Source organism: Ranitomeya imitator, unplaced genomic scaffold (genome assembly GCF_032444005.1).
Source record: "Ranitomeya imitator isolate aRanImi1 unplaced genomic scaffold, aRanImi1.pri SCAFFOLD_1182, whole genome shotgun sequence".
Classification (NCBI taxonomy): Eukaryota; Metazoa; Chordata; class Amphibia; order Anura; family Dendrobatidae; genus Ranitomeya; species Ranitomeya imitator.
This window is the reverse complement of record NW_027194584.1, coordinates 962-24559: the sequence shown is the minus strand read 5'-3', so window position 1 is coordinate 24559 and position 23598 is coordinate 962. Positions and strand designations below refer to the sequence as shown.

Sequence of the window (23598 nt, the reverse complement as noted above, 5' to 3'; positions counted from 1 at the left end):
TACCCTTGGGAAAATAAAAAAATTGTTGCTAAAACATAATTTTTGTGACTAAAAAGTTAAATGTTCATTTTTTCCTTCCATGTTGCTTCTGCTGCTGTGAAGCACCTGAAGGGTTAATAAACTTCTTGAATGTGGTTTTGAGCACCTTGAGGGGTGCAGTTTTTAGAATGGTGTCACTTTTGGGTATTTTCAGCCATATAGACCCCTCAAACTGATGGTTTTGTAAATTTTGCTGTAAAAATGAGAAATCGCTGGTCAAATTTTAACCCTTATAACTTCCAAGCAAAAAAAAAATTTGGTTCCAAAATTGTGCTGATGTAAAGTAGACATGTGGGTAATGTTATTTATTAACTATTTTGTGTCACATAACTCTCTCGTTTAACAGAATAAAAATTCAAAATTTGAAAATTGCAAAATTTTCAAAATTGTAGCCAAATTTCCATTTTTTTCACGAATAAACGCAAAAATTATCGACCTAAATTTACCACTAACATGAAGCCCAATATGTCACAAAAAACAATCTCAGAACTGCTAGGATTCGTTGAAGCGTTCCTGAGTTATTACCTCATAAAGGGACAGTGGTCAGAATTATAAAAGACGGCCAGGTCATTAAGGTCAAAATAGGCTGGGTCATGAAGGGGTAAAGAAAGAAAAGAAATTGCCAAATAAGAAACCAACTTCAGCATCGGATTATCTCCAGTAATTGTAATTTTTCCATAAGATTTTCGGTATGTTTTTATATTGGTTCATCTTTTTTTCTACTCAGGGTCTTGCACTGAATAATCCTGTCCGTTAGTTCTTTTAATGTCAAATAATTTTACTGGTTCACCCACCAAGGATGGATAGAGAGAAGAAGAAGATGGAGGAGAGGATAATAAACCTCACCCTGGAGATAATCTTCCATCTTACTGGAGAGGTGAGAGGCTCTGGTGTCATCACATGACCTCATTATCTATGGGAATAACAGGATATGACCGGAGAGGTGAGAGGTTCTGATGTCATCGCATGACCTCATTATCTATGGGAATAACAGGATATGACCGGAGAGGAGAGAGGCTCTGATGTCATCACATGACCTCATTATCTATGGGAATAACGGGATATGACCGGAGAGGTGAGAGGCTCTGATGTCATCACATGACCTCATTATCTATGGGAATAACGGGATATGACCGGAGAGGTGAGAGGTTCTGATGTCATCACATGACCTCATTATCTATGGGAATAACGGGATATGACCGGAGAGATGAGAGGCTCTGATGTCATCACATGACCTCATTATCTATGGGAATAACGGGATATGACCGGAGAGGTGAGAGGCTCTGATGTCATCACATGACCTCATTATCTATGGGAATAACGGGATATGACCGGAGAGGTGAGAGGTTCTGATGTCATCACATGACCTCATTATCTATGGGAATAACGGGATATGACCGGAGAGGTGAGAGGCTCTGATGTCATCACATGACCTCATTATCTATGGGAATAACGGGATATGACCGGAGAGGTGAGAGGCTCTGATATCATCACATGAGCTCATTATCTACGGGAATAACGGGATATGACCGGAGAGGTGAGAGGCTCTGATATCATCACATGAGCTCATTATCTACGGGAATAACGGGATATGACCGGAGAGGTGAGAGGCTCTGATGTCATCACATGACCTCATTATCTATGGGAATAACGGGATATGACCGGAGAGGTGAGAGGCTCTGATATCATCACATGAGCTCATTATCTACGGGAATAACAGGGGATATGACCGGAGAGGTGAAAGGTTCTGATGTCATCACATGACCTCATTATCTATGGGAATAACAGGATATGACCGGAGAGGAGAGAGGTTCTGATGTCATCACATGACCTCATTATCTATGGGAATAACGGGATATGACCGGAGAGGTGAGAGGCTCTGATGTCATCACATTATTATTATTATTATACATTTTTATAGCGCCATTTATTCCATGGCGCTTTACATGTGAATACGGGGCAAATATAGACAAATACATTAAACATGAGCAGATAACAAGGCACACGAGTACATAAGGAGGGAGGACCCTGCCCGCGAGGGCTCACAGTCTGCAGGGGGTGGGTGAGGATACACTAGGAGAGGGAAGAGCTGGCTGTGCGGCTGTTCAGTAGGTTGAGGATCACTGCAGGCTGTAGGCTTGTCGGAAGAGATGAGTCTTCAGGTTCTTTTTGAAGGTTTCTATGGTAGGCGCAAGTCTGATGTGTTGGGGTAGAGAGTTCCAGAGTATGGGGGAAGCACGGGAGAAGTCTTGGATGCGGTTATGGGAAGAAGAGATGAGAGGGGAGTAGAGAAGGAGGTCTTGGGAGGATCGGAGGTCGCGTGTAGGTAGGTACCGGGAGACCATGTCACAGATGTATGGAGGAGACAGGTTGTGGATGGCTTTGTATGTCAGTGTGAGGGTTTTGAACTGGAGTCTCTGGGCGATAGGAAGCCAGTGAAGGGCTTGACACAGGGGAGAGGCTGGGGAATAGCGGGGGGACAGGTGGATTAGTCGGGCAGCAGAGTGTAGGATGGATTGGAGTGGTGCCAGAGTGCTAGAGGGGAGTCCAGAGAGTAGGAGGTTGCAGTAGTCGAGGCGGGAGATGATAAGGGCATGCACTAGCGTTTTTGCAGTGTTGCGGTCAAGGAAAGCACGGATCCGGGAAATATTTTTGAGTTTGAGACGACAGGAGGAGGCAAGGGCTTGGATATGTGGCTTGAAAGAGAGGGCAGAGTCGAGGATCACCCCGAGGCACCGGGCGTGTGGGACTGGGGATAGTGAGCAGCCATTGACATTGATGGATAGGTCTGGTGGAGGGGTAGAGTGAGATGGGGGAAAGATGATGAATTCTGTTTTGTCCATGTTCAGTTGTAGAAAGCGAGCAGAAAAGAAGGCTGAAATGGCAGACAGACAGTGCGGGATTTTGGTAAGCAAGGAGGAGAGGTCATGTCCGGAGAGGTAGATCTGCGTGTCGTCAGCGTAGAGATGGTACTGCATACCGTGGGATTCTATGAGCTGTCCCAGGCCGAAAGTGTAGATGGAGAAGAGTAGGGGTCCTAGAACAGAGCCTTGAGGAACACCGACTGACAAGGGGCGAAGTGAGGAGGTGGTGTGGGGGAGGGAGACACTGAATGTTCGGTCTGTCAGATATGACGAGATCCAGGAAAGGGCCAAGTCTGTGATGCCAAGGGATGAGAGGATTTGTAGCAAAAGGGAGTGGTCTACAGTGTCAAAGGCAGAAGACAAGTCCAGGAGAAGGAGGACAGAGTAGTGTCGCTTGCTCCTGGCAGTTAGTAGGTCATTGGTGACTTTAGTTAGGGCAGTTTCAGTTGAGTGATGGGAACGGAAGCCTGATTGTAACCGATCAAAGAGGGAGCAGGAGGAGAAGTGGGAGGACAGTTCAAGATGGACGTGTTGCTCCAGCAATTTGGAGGCATAAGGGAGAAGAGATATTGGGCGATAGCTAGACACAGAGGATGGGTCGAGGGAGGGCTTTTTGAGGATGGGTGTGATCTTGGCATGCTTGAAGGATGAGGGAAAGACACCTGTTGTGAGTGAGAGGTTGAAGAGGTGTGTTAGGGTTGGGATGAAGACCGTGGAAAGGTTAGGGATGAGGTGGGATGGGAGCGGGTCAAGCGTGCAGGTGGTGAGGTGTGATCTTGACAGGAGGGTGGAGAGCTGATCTTCTGTCATGGTGGAGAAGCTGGTTTTGGAGGAGCAGGGTTGAGCAGCTAAGAGGGGCAGTGGGAGCTGTGGGCCAAAGCTTTCTCTGATCGTGTCGATCTTCTGTTTAAAGAAAGAGGCGAAGTCATCAGCAGAAATGAGGGGGGAGGGAGGAGGTGCGGGGGGACGGAGTAGAGAATTGAAAGTGTTGAAAAGCTGTTTAGGGTTGTGGGACAGGGAGGATATGAGGGATGAGAAGTAAGTTTGTTTTGCGGCAGTGAGCGCAGACTTGAAGCTGGCGAGGGACTGCTTGTATGCAGTGAAGTGGTCGGCAGAGTGGGATCGCTTCCATCTCCGCTCAGCAATCCTGGAAGCCCGTCTCAATTCTTTGGTCAGGCTGGTCAGCCAGGGCTGCCTGTTAATTGTACGAGTTTTACTATGCATGAGTGGGGTGGCCGAATCGAGTGTTGTTGTTATTGTGGTGTTATAAAAAGTGGCAGCAGCATCTGTGTCATGAAGGGAGGCTATGTCTGTGAGAGGGAGAAGGGACTCAGAGAGTGATTGTAAGTTGAGATGTTTGAGATTTCTGCGAGGGTGAGTGAGTTTGTGGAGTGGGGGTTGCACACTAGGAGAGGAGAGGGACGAGAATGTCAGTAGGTTGTGGTCAGACAGGGGGAGGGGTGTGTTAGTGAGGTTAGTAAGGGAGCAGAGGCGGGTGAAGATGAGGTCCAGCGTGTGGCCATCTTTGTGAGTGGCCTCAGAGGACCATTGAGTGAGGCCAAAGGAGGCAGTCAGTGATAAAAGTTTAGAGGTAGCTGAGGTGAAAGTGTCAATGGGGACATTGAAATCACCCATGATGATAGTGGGGATGTCAACAGAGAGGAAATGAAGTAGCCAGGTGGTGAAGTGGTCGAGAAAGGTGGAGATGGCTAGTTCTGGGGGGCGGTAGATGACAGCCAGCTGGAGGTTGGAGGGGGAATAGATGCGGACAGAGTGCACCTCAAACGAGGGAAGAGTAGCGGAGGGTGGTAGCGGGATTGGAGTAAAGGAGCAGGTGTCGGACAGGAGCAAGCCAACTCCTCCACCGCGTTTGTTGCTGGGGCGAGGGGTGTGAGAGAGGTGGAATCCGCCATAGGAGAGCGCAGCTGGAGAGGCCGAGTCAGAGGGGGTGAGCCAGGTTTCAGTGAGGCCGAGGAAGGAGAGTTTGTTGGTGATGAAGAGGTCATGGATAAATGGCAGTTTGTTGCAGATGGAGCGTGCGTTCCATAGTGCTCCAAGTAGGGGGAGCGGGGGAGTGGGGGCTGGATGAATGGGTATGAGGTTGTCGTGGTTGGGAAAACGTGCGGAGGATCGTGGCAGGGGGTTAGAAACGAGTGTGGGGATGAATTGGGGAGGGCCGGGATATGTCACCAGCAATGAGGAGTAACAGACAGATCATTAGAAGGTGGGAGCAGGATAGGACATGATTGGCCGTGTGTGTCTGGATAAAAAGGATTGTATGTGGAGGAACAGTTCTGAGGGGAAGGTGAGATGGCTGGGGAGTATGGAGGAAGAAATGACTAGTTCCTTACTAGGAGGAGGGATTGCAGGAGATTGTAAGAAGGAAAGTAGTATGGGGGTGAAAGAGAAAAGAAACCGAAACATTGTAGTGGTTGGTGTTCTGTTACCTTCCAGTCAATTCCAGTCCAATTCAGTCTAATTCAGAATCATAATTAAAAAGATGTAATTTAAAAGATGATTTGCAGCAGACTGAGTCTATAGCAGACTCCTGCATGTGAATATATCCCCAGTTAAGGGCAATCAGGTGTGAATGAGGGGGTGGCTGGGTATGGGAGACCAGATGTAGAGAGTTAAGCAAAGGTCATAAAGTGAGGGAGGGGTAAGACTGACCACTCAAAGAGATGCCAGGATCACACAATGGGATACATGAAAACAGGTCATGGAAACAAGCTCATAGGTAAGAAAGCATACTAAAAGGATTATATGTGCTGCACCAAGACACTCAGGTCCAGGGGAAGCATAGAAAAGTCAGTGCAATATACAGAGACATTCAGAAGCCAGGGAGAGCTGGGTAAAGTCAGTGCATACCATGGAAAATCAATGCAGTATACAGAGATATTCTGGAGCCAGGGAGAGCTGGGTAAAGTCAGTGCATACCATGGAAAATCAATGCAGTATACAGAGATATTCTGGAGCCAGGGAGAGCTGGGTAAAGTCAGTGCATACCATGGAAAATCAATGCAGTATACAGAGATATTCTGGAGCCAGGGAGAGCTGGGTAAAGTCAGTGCATACCATGGAAAATCAATGCAGTATACAGAGATATTCTGGAGCCAGGGAGAGCTGGGTAAAGTCAGTGCATACCATGGAAAATCAATGCAGTATACAGAGATATTCTGGAGCCAGGGAGAGCTGGGTAAAGTCAGTGCATACCTGTGGGAAGAGGAGAACAGCTCGATTAGATGGTGCAGATGATGATAATATTGTAGTAGTGATGAGTAGCCAAATGCATTCTAGAATTCAGTCTAATTCAGAATCATAATTAAAAAGATGTAATTTAAAAGATGGAAGTTAAAAGATGATTTTCAGCAGACTGAGTCTATCACATGACCTCATTATCTACGGGAATAACAGGGGATATGACCGGAGAGGTGAGAGGTTCTGATGTCATCACATGACCTCATTATCTATGGGAATAACAGGATATGACCGGAGAGGAGAGAGGCTCTGATGTCATCACATGACCTCATTATTTATGGGAATAACAGGGGATATGACTGGAGAGGTGAGAGGCTCTGATGTCATCACATGACCTCATTATCTATGGGAATAACAGGGGATGTGACCGGAGAGGTGAGAGGTTCTGATGTCATCACATGATCTCATTATCTATGGGAATAACAGGATATGACCGGAGAGGAGAGAGGCTCTGATGTCATCACATGACCTCATTATCTATGGGAATAACAGGGGATATGACCGGAGAGGTGATGGACTCTGGAGATGTCTGTAGTGATATTATTAATGTCTCCACACTCAGGATTACATAGTAGTGAAGATCTCTAGTGATCGCTGTCAGGCCCCTGTGTCTGAAGGACGGGGAGGAACCCTGAGCCCAATCCTGGAGCCTCCACCTCACTCCCAGATACATGAGGAGATCAATGACCAGAAGATCCTAGAACTCGCCAACAAGATGATTGAGCTGCTGACTGGAGAGGTGACGCTGCTGGGAATGCTGGGACATTATACAGGACAGCACTGGAGGATTCTGGGTGATGACGGTATCATTGTGTGTCAGGTTCCTATAAGGTGTCAGGACGTCACCGTCTATTTCTCCATGGAGGAATGGGAGTATCTAGAAGGACCCAAGGATCGGTACCAGGAGGTGATGATGGAGGAGCACCGGCCCCGCACATCACCAGGTAATAGTCAGGACTAAATACACACGGCCTATAATTCTCTGTATGTAATAACGATGTCAGTCCCGTCTGTGTCTCCTCAGTTCTCTCCAGTAAAAGGACAACCCCAGGGACTTCTCCGATCATCGGGGACTTTTACAATATTTGTTTTGCAGATTTTGGATCCGGAAAAAGATCTGAACAATATTAATGGTCCAAAGAGAAATGTGTGGGGCAATCAGCGGTGTAAAGAGGAGACCCCTAATATGAGGGGCAATCAGCGGTGTGAAGAGGAGACCCCTAATGTGAGGGGCGATCAGCGGTGTAAAGAGGAGACCCCTAATATGAGGGGCGATCAGCGGTGTGAAGAGGAGACCCCTAATGTGAGGGGCGATCAGCGGTGTAAAGAGGAGACCCCTAATGTGAGGGGCGATCAGCGGTGTAAAGAGGAGACCCCTAATATGAGGGGCGATCAGCGGTGTGAAGAGGAGACCCCTAATGTGAAGGGCGATCAGCGGTGTAAAGAGGAGACCCCTAATGTGAAGGGCGATCAGCGGTGTAAAGAGGAGACCCCTAATATGAGGGACGATCAGCGGTGTGAAGAGGAGACCCCTAATGTGAGGGGCGATCAGCGGTGTAAAGAGGAGACCCCTAATATGAGGGGCGATCAGCGGTGTAAAGAGGAGACCCCTAATATGAGGGGCGATCAGCGGTGTGAAGAGGAGACCCCTAATGTGAGGGGCGATCAGCGGTGTAAAGAGGAGACCCCTAATGTGAGGGGCGATCAGCGGTGTAAAGAGGAGACCCCTAATGTGAGGGGCGATCAGCGGTGTAAAGAGGAGACCCCTAATGTGAGGGGCGATCAGCGGTGTAAAGAGGAGACCCCTAATGTGAGGGACGATCAGCGGTGTAAAGAGGAGACCCCTAATATGAGGGGTGATCAGCGGTGTAAAGAGGAGACCCCTAATGTGAGGGACGATCAGCGGTGTAAAGAGGAGACCCCTAATGTGAGGGGCGATCAGCGGTGTAAAGAGGAGACCCCTAATGTGAGGGGCGATCAGCGGTGTAAAGAGGAGACCCCTAATGTGAGGGGCGATCAGCGGTGTAAAGAGGAGACCCCTAATGTGAGGGGCGATCAGCGGTGTAAAGAGGAGACCCCTAATGTGAGGGGCGATCAGCGGTGTAAAGAGGAGACCCCTAATGTGAGGGACGATCAGCGGTGTAAAGAGGAGACCCCTAATATGAGGGACGATCAGCGGTGTAAAGAGGAGACCCCTAATATGAGGGACGATCAGCGGTGTAAAGAGGAGACCCCTAATATGAGGGACGATCAGCGGTGTAAAGAGGAGAACCCTAATATGAGGGGCGATCAGCGGTGTAAAGAGGAGACCCCTAATGTGAGGGACGATCAGCGGTGTAAAGAGGAGACCCCTAATGTGAGGGACGATCAGCGGTGTAAAGAGGAGACCCCTAATGTGAGGGGCGATCAGCGGTGTAAAGAGGAGACCCCTAATGTGAGGGGCGATCAGCGGTGTAAAGAGGAGACCCCTAATGTGAGGGGCGATCAGCGGTGTAAAGAGGAGACCCCTAATGTGAGGGACGATCAGCGGTGTAAAGAGGAGACCCCTAATGTGAGGGGCGATCAGCGGTGTAAAGAGGAGACCCCTAATATGAGGGACGATCAGCGGTGTAAAGAGGAGACCCCTTATATGAGGGGCGATCAGTGGTGTAAAGAGGAGACCCCTAATATGAGGGGCGATCAGCGGTGTAAAGAGGAGACCCCTAATGTGAGGGGCGGTCAGCGGTGTAAAGACGAGACCCCTACAGATCACCGCCCAGGTGAGTGGTGACCGCGGGATAAAAAGAGAAGTCGGATATTCTTCTCCGTCGCCAGCTCTTTAGTGTTTGTGTTCTGTTAATTTTTAGTTATATATTCAGACAAAATACAAATTAAATATGGTTGCAAAATACAGCCAGAATGTGGATGTGAAAGATACAAGAACTGTTTAACCCCTTAGTGACAGAGCCAATTTGGTACTTAATGACCGGGCCAATTTTTGCAATTCTGACCACTGTCACTTTATGAGGTTATAACTCTGGAACGCTTCAATGGATCCCGCTGATTCTGAGATTGTTTTTTCGTGACATATTGTACTTCATGTTAGTGGTAACATGTCTTCGATATTACTTGCGATTATTTATGAAAAAAACGGAAATATGGCGAACATTTTTAAAATTTTGCAATTTTCAAACTTTGTATTTTTATGCCCTTAAATCAGAGAGATATGTCACGAAAAATAGTTAATAAATAACATTTCCCACATGTCTACTTTACATCAGCACAATTTTGGAAACAAAATTTTTTTTTGTTAGGGAGTTATAAGGGTTAAAAGTTGACCAGCAATTTCTCATTTTTACAACACCATTTTTTTGTTAGGGACCACATCTCATTTGAAGTCATTTTGAGGGGTCTATATGATAGAAAATAATGAAGTGTGGCACCATTCTAAAAACTACACCCCTCAAGGTTCTCAAAACGACATTCAAGAAGTTTATTAACCCTTTACGTGCTTCACAGGAACTGAAACAATGTGGAAGGAAAAAATGAACATTTAACTTTTTTTTGCAAACATCTTAATTCAGAACCATTTTTTTTATTTTCACAAGTGTAAAAACAGAAATGTAACCATAAATTTTGTTATGCAATTTCTCCTGAATACGCCAATACCCCATATGTGGGAGTAAACCACTTTTTGGGCGCACCGCAGAACTTAGAAGTGAAGGAGCGCCGTTTGACTTTTTCAATGCAGAATTGGCTGGAATTGAGATTGGACGCCATGTTGCGTTTGCAGAGCCCCATGATGTGCCTAAACAGTGGAAACCCCCCACAAGTGACACCATTTTGGAAACTAGACCCCTTAAGGAACTTATCTAGATGTGTGGTGAGCACTTTGAACCCCCAAGTGATTCACAGAAGTTTATAACGTAGAGCCGTGAAAATAAAAAATCGCTTTTGTTTACACAAAAATGATCTTTTCGCCCACAAATTCTTATTTTCACAAGGGTAACAGGAGAAATTAGACCACAAAAGTTGTTGTGCGATTTCTCGATACCCCATATGTGAGGGTAAACCACTGTTTGGGCGCACCGCAGAGCTTGGAAGTGAAGGAGCGCCGTTTTACTTTTTCAATGTAGAATTGGCTGGAATTGAGATTGGACGCCATGTCGCGTTTGGAGAGCCCCTGATGTGCCTAAACAGTAGAAACCCCCCACAAGTGACCCCATTTTGGAAACTAGACCCCTTAAGGAACTTATCTAGATGTGTGGTGAGCACTTTGAACCCCCATGTGCTTCACAGAAGTTTATAATGTAGAGCCGTGAAAAAAAAAAAATCGCATTTTTTCTACAAAAATGATCTTTTTGCCCACAAATTTTTATTTTCACAAGGGTAACAGGAGAAATTAGACCAGAAAAGTTGTTGTGCAATTTCTCCTGAGTACGCTGATACCCAATATGTGGGGGTAAACCACTGTTTGGGCGCACCGCAGAGCTTGGAAGAGAAGGAGTACCGTTTTACTTTTTCAATGTAGAATTGGCTGGAATTGAGATTGGACGCCATGTCGCGTTTGGAGAGCCCCTGATGTGCCTAAACAGTAGAAATCCCCCACAAGTGACCCCATTTTGGAAACTAGACCCCCCATGGAACTTATATAGATGTGTGGTGAGAACTTTGAATGCCCAAGTGCTTCACAGAAGTTTATAATGCAGAGTCATAAAAAAAATATATATATATATTTTTCCACAAAAAGGATTTTGTAGCCCCCAAGTTTTTATTTTCACAAGGGTAACAAGAGAAATTGGACCCCAGAAGTTGTTATCCAATGTATCCCGAGTATGCTGATGCCAAATATGTGGGGGTAACCCACTGTTTGGGCGCACGGCAGAGCTTAGAAGGGAGGGAGCACCATTTGACTTTTTGAGCGCAAAATTGGCTGTCGTGTTTGGAGACCCCCTGATGTACCTAAACAGTGGAAACCCCCCAATTCTAGCTCCAACCCAACTCCAACACACCCCTAACCCTAATCCCAACCCGATCCATAATCCTAATCACTAACCCTAACGATAATCCCAACCCTTACCCCAAAACAACCCTAATGTCAACCCTAACCATAACCCTAATCAAAACCCTAAATCCAACACACCCCTAATCCTAATCTCAACACTAACCTCAAACCTAACCCTAATCCCAATACACCCCTAATCACAACCCTAACCTTAACCCTAATCCCTAACCTAACCCTAATCCCAAGCGTAACCCTAATGCCAACCCTAACCCTAATACCAACCCTAATCCAAACCCTAACCCTAATCCCAACTCTAACCCTAACTTTAGCCCCAACCCTAACCCTAAAGCTACTTTCACACTTGCGTCGTTTGGCATCCGTCGCAATCCGTCATTTTGGACAAGAAACAGATCCTGCAAATGTGCCCGCAGGATGTGTTTTTTGCCCATAGACTTGTATTGCCGACGGATCGTGACGGATGGCCACACGTCGCGTCCGTAGTGCACTGGATCAGTGTTTTGGCGGACCGTCAGCACAAAAAAACATTCATTGTAACGTTTTTTTGTATGTCGCATCCGCCATTTCTGACCACACATGCGTGGCCGTAACTCCGCCCCCTCCTCCCCAGGACATAGATTGGGCAGCGGATGCGTTGAAAAACTACATCCGCTGCCCACGTTGTGCACAATTTTCACAACGTGCGTCGGTATGTCGAGCCGATGCATTGCGACGGCCCCGTACCGACGTGTGAAAGAAGCCTAACCCTAAATTTAGCGCCAACCCTAACTCTAAATTTAGCCCCAACCCTAACCCTAAATTTAGCCCTAACCCTAGCCTTAACCCTACCCCTAACCCTAGCCCTACCCCTAACCCTACCCCTAACCCTAATTTTAGCCCCAACTGCTCTTCTCCTGCCGGCCGGCAGATGGAGACAGATGGCGGGCGCACTGCACATGCGCCCGCCATTTTCTTTTGCCCAGAAGATGCCGGCGGCCAGGAGGAGCAGCAGGAGGATCCAGGGACACAGGTGAGTATGGCAGGGTCCCCGAATCCCCCTATTTCTCTGTCCTCTGATGTGCGATCACATCAGAGGACAGAGAATTACACTTAGCTTTTTTTTTTTTTTTTTTTGCGGTCGCCGGTAAACAGTTAATTACCGGCGATTGCAAAACAGGGGTCGCTAAAACCGACCCCCGATCATGCTCTTTGGGGTCTCGGCTACCCCCGGAGCCGAGACCCCAAAGATTCTCGCGGGGCCGGCGGGCGCACTGCGCATGCGCCCATTTTCAAGATGGCGGCGCCCACCGGGAGCCACGAGGAGCATCGGGAGAGATAGGTAAGTATTGGGGGGCTACCTGGGACCCCTTTTCTCTATCCTCCGATGTGCGATCACATCGTAGGATAGAGAAATTAAAAAGAGATCGCGTTTTCTTTTGCGATCGCCGGTAAACGGTTAATTACCGGCGATCGCAAATGCGGGGTGGGTTAAAAACCCCCCGAATCATGTTCTCTGGGGTCTCGGCTACCCCCGGCAGCTGAGACCCCGGAGAAAATCCGACTCTGGGGGGCGCTATTTACTTTTTCCACAGCACCGTTAATTAACGGCGCTGTGGTTTAAGTACCCTTAGCGGCCGCCGTTAAAAGGCGTATCGGCGGTCGCTAAGGGGTTAATGTCTGCTGTTGTTTTATAGCAGCATTTATCTGGGATTGAAAGAGAAATAAGAACTGTATGTAGGGGTGAAAAAACTATGGAAACAGTTGCACATTTTTCAAGAACGCCTCTTTTCCTAAAATCTGAAAGCTCCTGAGAAAAGTTGTCCAAACGATAGTGAATACATTTTGAAGTATAGACTGCTCTAATGAGCGTTAGTGGGGCCTCCTACACATGAAAAACTTACGGAAACCAAATCTTTCTGTGGAAATGGCCAAACATTTTCTATTTGGAATATTCTTTTTATGTAGGGTAAGGTAGATAATGTACCGAGAAAGGCAGTCACAGCTTGCCGAGTACATTGTTGCAAATTTGTATGCTCCTTTTTGCATTTTATTCCAGCATGAGTTTTATTAAGATAAGCGAATACGATGTCAATTTTAGATAAGAAAAGCCATTTGTTCTTTGTACATTACAATTCCACTCTTCCTCCATGCATTGTAAAGCCTCATAGTTGTCGGATAAATGATCATCTGGTCGACAGCTTCTTCTACCGAACTCAGCATACACCGAAGTGCACTAACAGCTCCTAAAGGACATCATAAATTATATGCAGGCTTGGACTGGCTCCTCCGGTGGGCCCACGTGCACGAATGGGTCACCACCCTCTTATATAAGCAGCACTTGACACTTTATAATTGAATCATTATGTACGGACACAGGCAGCATCTTATTAATTGAACAATCTACCCAGTTCATTGTTATACAAATTTGTGATTAAGGATAATGTCACATTTGCACGTAGTTGAAAAGTGGGGTTCTGGAGATGGTTCTTCGTGGGCCAGACACTGATTATGTGTCATATACAGTGCCGTACATTGTAATGTGTGTCCTGAAGCCAAGTCCAGATATGATAAATCCAGTACATACTGTATATCCACAATAACAGAATCCATGAGCCCTGTATGGGCCTTTGTAGCATTCTAGATCCTATAAAGACGTACGTTTCACCCTCTACTGGTACTAGAAGTACTTCACCATCTTATTAAATGGTGCAGGTTTTTTCCTTGCTGGCAGTGCAAGGGTCAATCTGTCAGCTCTTTAATGTTTGCCACTCCCCTCTACTATACATGATCACCTTTGGAATTGTCAGTGCTAGCTCTCACTGCCTGGTTTGGAGTTGGAGGTGTAGTTCTTGTTTGGAGATTTGTTATTGTTGCTCAGTTTTTTTTGTGTGCACATCCTCATCCTCTCCTACTTGGTTTCTCCTTCCTTTTACTCCCGTGTGTTCCACTCTGTTGTTTAATGAGTGTATTTTATAAGATTCTTATTTTCATTTATCTCTGTCCGTCTTCCCTTGTTTGTCTGGTTAGTGTTCTCCTATACACTTTGGCTTCTCACCTTCCTGGGTGGGGGAGGGAACAGATAAGGGTTGATATAGGAGCACAGCAAAGCACGTGAACCAGGTGTCTCATTCTTCAAAAGTAATCCAAGGAAACAGGGATAGTCTAGAGCTCCCCTATTTTTAGGGACCTGGTTAGCGCCCACAGTCACAAGGTATTTCGTGACATTAACACTGGCCCATAACTTTTTTGATCCATCATGGATCCGGCGGCTGCTCTGACAGGTTAAGTGCAGCCACTCAGCTTGGCAGACTTGCGCCCAGTTGTTTGGCAACCCCTAACACTTCAGGCTTAGGGCTCTCGGGCAACCCTTAGTTGAGCCCAAGATCACATTGCCAGATAGGTTCTCTAGGAGTTGGGATGTTTGTTGTTTTCAGGGAAACCTGTAAACTTTATTTTATATTACATAATCACTACTCAGGTACCGAGGAGCAATGGGTGGGGATCGCCTGGGCATTTTGTATTCCGTGTGACTCTGTCTCTTCAGACGGTTGAGGATTTTTTTTCAGGCTCTGGGTCATATATACGATGACCCCGACCTTGTTTCTCTGGCCGAATCTAAACTGTGAGCTTCCGCAGGGAGACCGGACAGTGGAGGTGTATTGCTCCGAGTCTCGTAGGTGGTCCAGTTCTGTCAAGGGCTTTCTGTGAGGGTAAAGGATGAAGGCGGCCATGTCTCTGGCTATCCAGGTGGACTGCCGTCTTCAGCAGAGACATAAACAGACACCCCAATTTTCGAGGGATCCGGGGTCAAGGGAACCTAGGGCTTACTCAACCAAAGAACCAATGCATTTGGCGGGAATGGCTTGTTTATTTGTCCCACTGCAGTTTGGCATACAGGGGAAGTGTGTTTTGTTGGTGAGAAGGATCGTTTTGTGGGTACTTGTCCTTCCATACATAACCGCAAACAGCCACGAGAAAAGTAAGGAGCCCGGGTTGTGGGTAAGTTAACAACCCAGGTGTATATATTTCCTCTGTGGTAAGGTCACAATTTTTTTACCAGCCAAGATCCATTTTGGTAAAATTAAAGTGGTTATTTAAGCCTTTCTAGACAGTGAGGCAGTGTTTTATTAGATTAATGCCAGGTTCGTCCAGGACAAGGGTCTCAAGACACATAAACTGTCTAGTCTATGCCCACAATTGCCATTGACTCTGTACCCTTGAGCCAGGGGTATTTTACTCAGGTCATTCGAATGATACATCTGCTGATAGGGGCAATGCACTCAGAATTAATCAAGTGTTATGTGCTAGATAGTTTGCCCTCTCCTGTGGCATTTGAACTACCTTGGCGTATGCTGAACAATGCTGTAGTGGACTGACAGACTCGGGAGGTGGTAAAGTGGAGCGAGTATTGTCAAGGACACTGGTTGGGCACCCGGTTAGCCAGGGTGGATACCCGGTCTCTGCCGGAATACCTGTCTGACTTCGGGGATGTGTTTTCAGAACAGGGGTGTCAAGACCTCCTTCCTCATAGTCCTTATGATTGTGCTATTAATCTTATTGATGGGGCCATTATCTAATATTCAATGGGGCTATTATATAATTTTTCTGTTCCAGAGAGGCAGGCCATAAAGGTCTACACCATGTTCCAAATTATTATGCAAATTGGATTTAAGTGTCATAAAGATTTAATTGTTTTGTTTTTCAAAGAAACTCGTGGATGGTATTGTGTCTCAGGGCTCAATGGCTCACTGAAATCAATCTTAAACACATGTGATAATTAGTTTTCCAGGTGATTCTAATTAAAGGAAAACTACTTAAAAATGATGTTCCACATTATCAAACAGGCCACAGGTTTCAAGCAATATGAGAAATAAAAAGGATTTCTCTACTGCTGAAAAGCGTTAAATAGTGCAATGCCTTGGTCAAGGGATGAAAACATTAGATATTTCACGAAAACAGAGTGATAATTAGGGTTGAGTGAAAAGGATCGGACAAATTGAAAAATCTCCGACTTTCGGCAAAGTCGGGTTTCATGAAACCCGACCCAATCCTAATGTGGGATCGGCCACGAGGTCGGCGATCAGCGCGCCAAAGTCGTGTTTCGTATGACGTTTTCAGCACAATTTCTCAGCCAATGAAGGAGGATGCAGAGTGTGGGCAGCGTGATGACATAGGTCCTGGTCCCCACCATCTTAGAGAAGGGCATTGCAGTGATTGGCTTGCTTTCTGCGGCGACGCAGGGGCTATAAAGGGGCATGCACGCCGACCGCCATCTTACTTCTGCCGATCTTAGCATAGGGAGAGGTTGCTGCAGCTGCATCAGAAGAAGGGATATAGTTAGGGAGGGAAGATTAACCCCGAAACTGCTTGTGCTGTAGCGATTTCCACTGTCCAACACCACCTTTTCTTTGCAGGGACAGTGGAGTTTATATTTTTGTGCATCAGCTCTGTAGCTTATTAGGCTGCCTTATAAGGCTCCCTGATAGCTGCATTGCTGTTTGTACGCCGCTGTGCAAACCAACTGCTTTTTGAAAAGCAAAAATCCTGTTGCTCCTTTCTGCACAGTTATCTTGTTTATTTGACCACTCCACACTTTTGTGTGCAGCAGTCCTTTTTATTGCTGGCTGCCAAACTTGTCCTGAGCTCATTGTAGGGAGATTGAAATTGTACTACAGTCCTTGTATTTTTTGATATATCTTCCAGCCACGTTCTGCCACTAACATTGTGTAGTGAAATACACTGGGCCTGAGTTTGGGTGTATTCTCCTCCCCAAAAAAGGGAGATTTAAATTGGCACTAAGTGGATCTACGTCAGTTCTGTTTGTCGTATATCTTCCAGCCATGTTCTGCCACTTACATTGTGTAGTGAAATACACTGGGCCTGAGTTTAGGTGCAGTCTCCCCCCCAAAAAAGGGAGATTTAAATTCTCAACAAGTTTATATACACCTACCTTGTTTTATAGTACCATATAACGGTTGTTATTTTGGTTACATTTTCCCAAAAATGAGGAAGTCTGGTGGAAGAGGCCGTGGGCGGTCGTTGCCAGCTGGTAATGATGGTGGTAGTGGAAAAAGCAAAATAGCACATAAGGCTCGAGGTGTTGAGCCAGCGTCATCGTCTGGCTACACAAGGCCTCAAAGGCTCCCTTATCTGGGAGTAGGAAAACCGCTTTTAAAGCCGGAACAGCAGGAAAAAGTTTTGGCTTTCCTTGCTGACTCAGCCTCTAGCTCTTGACCCTGGTAATGTCGAGCAGTTGGGGTAGATAAACAGCACAAACCTTCCCTTTTAATAACCCCCCCCCATAACCCATGCCCTCTTACCCCTAAATAAAGACTCAAACTACATATTCTTTTGGAATAATGTCGGCCACTGCAGCCTTTTTATTTAAATACAAACAAACATAATAAATTATAACATCCAATAACTTTAAACTAGGAGGGGTCCTTGGAGCTCCCATGGATCTGGTGATCAAACACACAGCACAACGTGAACGTTACCAAAACCAAATTACTCCCAGCCGATACCGCCTGGCTCAGGAGCACCAAAACCCCAGCGGGTTCCCTGTTCACGTTACAATTCCCGGGGAACCGACCACCCCCGCCGGAACCCCCCAAGTCACCAGATCCAAAACCAGTTTTAACACAAAATAACGGGGAGCCATAAGCCAATGAATCCCCCCAACCCAATTTCCATCAACTCCAAGGACTCCCCCCAGCCACCACAACGAGGGACTTTGAAACCTTAAAGACCTGAGACCCCACCACTCCGAAACGCTATGGCCTTCTCCACACCTTCCTGCAGCCCAAGTGCCCAAAAATCAATCCCAACGGCATTCAGAAGCACACCGTCTGCCAGCCAGAACGCCCCGTCACCTTTTTCCAACTCAAAATGCCTTACGGCTACTCCACCATTCCTGGCCACAAACGCGGACACCGCTCTGTTGACCTTGATCCTGGCCTTATTAAGTTTTTCCAAGGACCGCATATTCCTCCACCGTTTTCGCGGTACAATCTCCGACCAGACCACCGATATCCCCGGATATAACCGCCACAACCGCAACAAGTCCTGCTTGATGTCCTTAATTAGTTCTCTAAATGGGCGCATACCCAAATCATTACCTCCCACGTGTAGCACCAAAATCTACGGTGACCTGTCCAAAACTACCGCAGCATTGATCTCCTTCAGCACCCTGTTCCAGGACAAACCTCTAAAACCAATCCACCGGACCACTGCTACCGACCGATCGAAACCGAGTTGTCTACCCTTCGACCGTACGTCAGCGCGCCGGGCTCCCCAATGCACATAGGAATGGCCGAAAATCCACACCAAAAACGGTAAGGAACCTAAAAATACAAACACAAAGTTCAATCCACCACCTAAAGACCGCGATTTATCAAAACGAACCTTTCCAGGACGAAAACACACACCCCCACTTAACACCTAACATAACTGCGATATCTATTCGACTTCCATCTCCCAATACGCTTGATAGCCTCCGCATCCAAACCTCCCGCAGCCGCATCCGTAGCTGCCCCAATCCGAAAGGAATGAGGAGTAAAACGCGAATCATCCAACCCCAATACATCAAGCGCTCTCTTGAAAATCATCTGAAACTGATATCTTGACAAAGCAGAACCGTCCTCATGACAAAGTAAAGATCCCTCCCTGCGAGGCCCTAGCCCCCAAAAACTTTTCAAACAACTAACTGGGCACATCAGTGAACCAACTACCGCACCCAACTCAATTTTTCTACCGCGCCCCATCTGATCCGTCTTGGATCGACGCAACCAGAACTCCACACGCCCTTCAGACAAGAGAACATCCCTTGCCAAAACTCCCCCAGCTGTATACTTATTAGGAGACACCAGTTCACTAATTCTCATTGCACCAAAATATGCCAACGAGAAAGCCAAACTGAAAAGACGTTGTTCAAACAGTGACCCACAACAGTCCCCCAAAATCTCACCCAATCGCTCCAACATCGCAAAAGACACGGGACGCCGGGAATCCAACCTACCATATTGTCTCCGGAAACCTTTTACGGCTTGCCTCACCAGGAAAGCTTTAGACAAATCACACTGCCCCCTCAATTTGAAACCAAACGCCAAAGCCGCCAGCAAGCGTGATACCTTCGCCCACGACCAACCCTCATCCAAACCACGGCTAATCCAGGACAACAAAATCCCCACCTGATCATCAGCATTACCTCCACCCGGGCAGGATGCCAAGACCCCTTCCCAAGAAGACCAAGCCATCTGATAAGCCTCCCATGTTTTGGGAGCCAACGACGACCTTATCAGATCTTCAGCATCCCCGATGCCACGAGCCAAAGGTCCGCTGGGCAATCCAAACCGATGGTTTCTGCCTCCGGAGCCAAAGACCGGAAACGCTCGAACTGGAAACGAGAAAGAGAATCAACTAACGACCAACCACTAGATTGGGCACGGGGAATCACCTCACGGAGTCATTTCCATGTGGTGGTTGCAATATTTGCCCCTACATGGTTGCAGCTGATAATGTTACCCTCCCAATGTTTCCAGGCACTTTAAACCTTATTCAAACTGTCGCTCGAGGAATCTACTATATTGTCTAATTCTGTCTGTTTGTAATGGAAATCCCGCGTCCCTGATTGGTCGCGCCAGCCGCACACGATCAATCAGCGACAGGCGCAGTCATAGTGTGTCAGTCACAGTGTGATGTAGTTCAGTCACGTTTACTGGACAAGTTCCATCAGTCACAGTGCCATGCAGTTCACTCACGTTTACTGAACAAGTTCTGTAAGTCAAAGTGCCACATAGTTCACTCACGTTTACTGAACAAGTTCTGTCAGTCACAGTGCAATGCAGTTCAGTCACGTTTACTGAACAAGTCCTGTCTGTCACAGTGCCACATAGTTCAGTCACGTTTACTGAACAAGTTCTGTAAGTCACAGTGCCACATAGTTCACTCACGTTTACTGAACAAGTTCTGCCAGTCACAGTGCCACATAGTTCAGTCACGTTTACTGAACAAGTTCTGTCAGTCACAGTGCCACGCAGTTCAGTCACGTTTACTGAACAAGTTCTGTTAGTCACAGTGCCATGCAGTTCAGTCACGTTTACTGAACAAGTCCTGTCTGTCACAGTGCCACATAGTTCACTCACGTTTACTGAACAAGTTCTGCCAGTCACAGTGCCACATAGTTCAGTCACGTTTACTGAACAAGTTCTGTAAGTCACAGTGCCACCCAGTTCAGTCACGTTTACTGAACAAGTTCTGTCAGTCACAGTGCCACGTAGTTCAGTCACGTTTACTGAACAAGTTCTGTCAGTCACAGTGCCACGTAGTTCAGTCACGTTTACTGAACAAGTTCTGTCAGTCAGAGTGCCACGCAGTTCAGTCACGTTTACTGAACAAGTTCTGTCAGTCACAGTGCCATGCAGTTCAGTCACGTTTACTGAATAAGTTCTGTCAGTCACAGTGCCACGTGGTTCAGTCACGTTTACTGAACAAGTTCTGTCAGTCACAGTGCCACGCAGTTCAGTCACGTTTACTGAAGAAGTTCTGTCAGTCACAGTGCCATGCAGTTCACTCACGTTTACTGAACAAGTTCTGTGAGTCACAGAGCCACGTAGTTCAGTCACGTTTACTGAACAAGTCCTGTCTGTCACAGTGCCACGCAGTTCAGTCACGTTTACTGAACAAGTTCTGTCAGTCACAGTGCCACATAGTTTAGTCACGTTTACTGAACAAGTTCTGTCCACATATTTTAGAATACCCGATGCGTTAGGATCAGGCCACCATCTAGTGTGATATATATTCTTATCTGTCAATGCCCAAAGATATACAGTATGTGGGACAAAGTAGCCAAGAAATCAAACGCAGAATTCAGCAGCACATTTCCAATATAGAACACCATGGGAGTAGACATCACAAAATACGTGTAATGATGGTGGACCAGGTTATTGGCAACATTCGGGGTGGGAATCCAACTAAGGACCTCCTTCGCCGGGAGTCCCGTTGGATTTTCAATTTAAAGAGCATGTCCCCTGGAGGTCTAAAGGAGGAATTCTCGTTTTCTGGGTTCTATGGTTAAAATACACACCATAATTATATGTCTTTTTGTTTAGTTATATGGCTCATCTCTATTCTATTTCTATTTTTTTTAGATATACCCTGGACCAGTAGACATTGGTATTCGTTGTTCTGTGATGGAAGCACATTCACTTTCCCTGGAGAGGATTTACATCTTACTCTCACCTTGGTGCTTGCTTGGAGTATTATGGCTATTTTCATCAGAGAATTAGGCTGGGTTCACATTGCGTTATGGGCGCCCGTTATACGGACTACGTTACACCGCGGCATAAACACGGTGTAACGTAGTCCGTTAAGGCCGCCATTAATTCCTATGTGGGATGCATCGCACAATGGGCGTGCGCTAGGGATGTGCCGTCATTGAGTGACGGACCCTGAGACGCGGGCTGCAGCGTTTCCTAGTCCGTCACTGCTAGCGCAGATAGAGCTAGCAGATGCTCTATCTGCGCTAGCGTGCTGCCATACCGGCACTTGCATCAGCAGCCCGTTAACGTATGTGTTGAACGGGCTGCTGTAAACGCAATGTGAACCCGGCCTTATTTTCTAGTCATCAGATCTCTTTCCTGAAGCGTCTATTCACAGTACCATATCTTCATTTATGTTTTTTTGAGTTTTCCTTTATTCTAATTGTTCAGCTGGGTCCGACACTTATCTAACAAGTGTTTGTTTCCTATATTCTGGATCATTAATCGTGGATGATTGGCAGTTCAGTACGACTTGAGACTTATGTATATGTACCATGTATTGTCATGGGCCAGCCTCCTCGATTTGTTTCAGATTTTTTTCCCTGCATTTTGACCTTTTTCATCTATTTATAAAGTCATGTTTAGTCTCGGGCAGTTTGTTGAAGGAGACTTTCGGGTTTCTTTTTTGTATTTTTGTATTTTGCCTAATGGTTCAATAAAGATTCAGTATGCATTATACAGTGTGATAGTTATTAAATATTCTCATGTGGTTCTGTGTTATCTTACTCTATTACATCATCTATCTCTTTATTATTATTTTATTATTATTTTTTTATATTTATTTTCATTAACTTTATTATATACAGTACAGACCAAAAGTTTGGACACACCTTATCATTTAAAGATTTTTCTGTATTTTCTTGACTCTGAAAACTGTAAATTCACACTGAAGGCATCAAAGCTATGAATTAACACATGTGGAATTATATACTTAACAAAAAAGTGTGAAACAACTGAAATGATGTCTTAATTCTAGGTTCTTCAAAGTAGCCACCTTTTGCTTTGATGACTGCTTTGCACACACTTGGCATTCTCTTGATGAGCTTCAAGAGGTAGTCACCGGGAATGGTCTTCCAACAATCTTGAAGGAGTTCCCAGAGAAGCTTAGCACTTGTTGGCCCTTTTGCCTTCACTCTGCGGTCCAGCTCACTCCAAACCACTGTAGAGGCCAGGTCATCTGGCGTAGCACCCTATCACTCTCCTTCTTGGTCAAATAGCCCTTACACATCCTGGAGGTGTGTTTGGGGTCATTGTCCTGTTGAAAAATAAATGATGGTCCATCTAAACGCAAACCGGATGGAATAGCATGCTGCTGCAAGATGCTGTGGTAGCCATGCTGGTTCAGTATGCCTTCAATTTTAAATAAATCCCCAACAGTGTCACCAGCAAAGCACCCCCCACACCATCACACGTCCTCCTTCACGGTGGGAACCAGGCATGTAGAGTCCATCCGTTCACCTCTTCTGCGTCGCACAAAGACACGGTGGTTGGAACCAAAGATCTCAAATTTGGACTCATCAGACCAAAGCACATATTTCCACTGGTCTAATGTCCATTCCTTGTGTTCTTTAGCCCAAACAAGTCTCTTCTGCTTGTTGCCTGTCCTTAGCAGTGGTTTCCTAGCAGCTATTTTACCATGAAGGCCTGCTGCACAAAGTCTCCTCTTAACAGTTGTTGTAGAGATGTGTCTGCTGCTAGAACTCTGTGGTGTTGACCTGGTCTCTAATCTGAGCTGCTTTTAATCTGCGATTTCTGAGGCTGGTGACTCAGATAAACTTATTCTCAGAAGCAGAGGTGACTCTTGGTCTTCCTTTCCTGGGGCGGTCCTCATGTGAGACAGTTTCTTTGTAGTGCATGATGGTTTTTGCAACTGCACTTGGGGACACTTTCAAAGTTTTCCCAATTTTTCGGACTGACTGACCTTCATTTCTTAAAGTAATGATGGCCACTTGTTTTTCTTTACTTAGCTGCTTTTTTCTTGCCATAATACAAATTCTAACAGTCTATTCAGTAGGACTATCAGCTGTGTATCCACCAGACTTCTGCTCAACCCAATTGATGGTCCCAACCCCATTTATAAGGCAAGAAATCCCACTTATTAAACCTGACAGGGCACACCTGTGAAGTGAAAATCATT

The 23598-nt window shown here is 46.2% G+C and overlaps 1 protein-coding gene across 2 annotated transcripts; it reads left to right on the top strand.

Annotated features, from left to right (window-relative positions):
- The first annotated feature begins 776 nt into the window (after nucleotides 1-776).
- LOC138655360 (gastrula zinc finger protein XlCGF66.1-like) lies at nucleotides 777-22137 on the top strand. 2 transcript variants are annotated; one of them, XM_069743584.1, is made up of 4 exons: nucleotides 777-916; nucleotides 6724-6900; nucleotides 6982-7105; nucleotides 21291-22137. In XM_069743584.1, exons 1-4 carry the CDS (start codon nucleotides 839-841, stop codon nucleotides 21497-21499), a joined length of 588 nt encoding a protein of 195 aa, XP_069599685.1. In that variant the 5' UTR covers nucleotides 777-838; the 3' UTR covers nucleotides 21500-22137. The 2 variants fall into 2 exon arrangements, with proteins under 2 accessions (XP_069599685.1, XP_069599684.1); XM_069743583.1 differs by having other exon boundaries at nucleotides 6724-7105.
- The last annotated feature ends 1461 nt before the right edge of the window (nucleotides 22138-23598 follow it).

Bases quoted from the DNA above. Each gene is read 5' to 3' on its own strand.
- LOC138655360 (XM_069743583.1), top strand. From the start codon at position 839: ATGGATAGAGAGAAGAAGAAGATGGAGGAGAGGATAATAAACCTCACC. The intron at 917-6,723 runs GTGAGAGGCTCT...CTCCACACTCAG, and splicing joins TCTTCCATCTTACTGGAGAG to GATTACATAGTAGTGAAGAT. The intron at 7,106-21,290 runs GTAATAGTCAGG...TATTTTTTTTAG, and splicing joins CCGGCCCCGCACATCACCAG to ATATACCCTGGACCAGTAGA.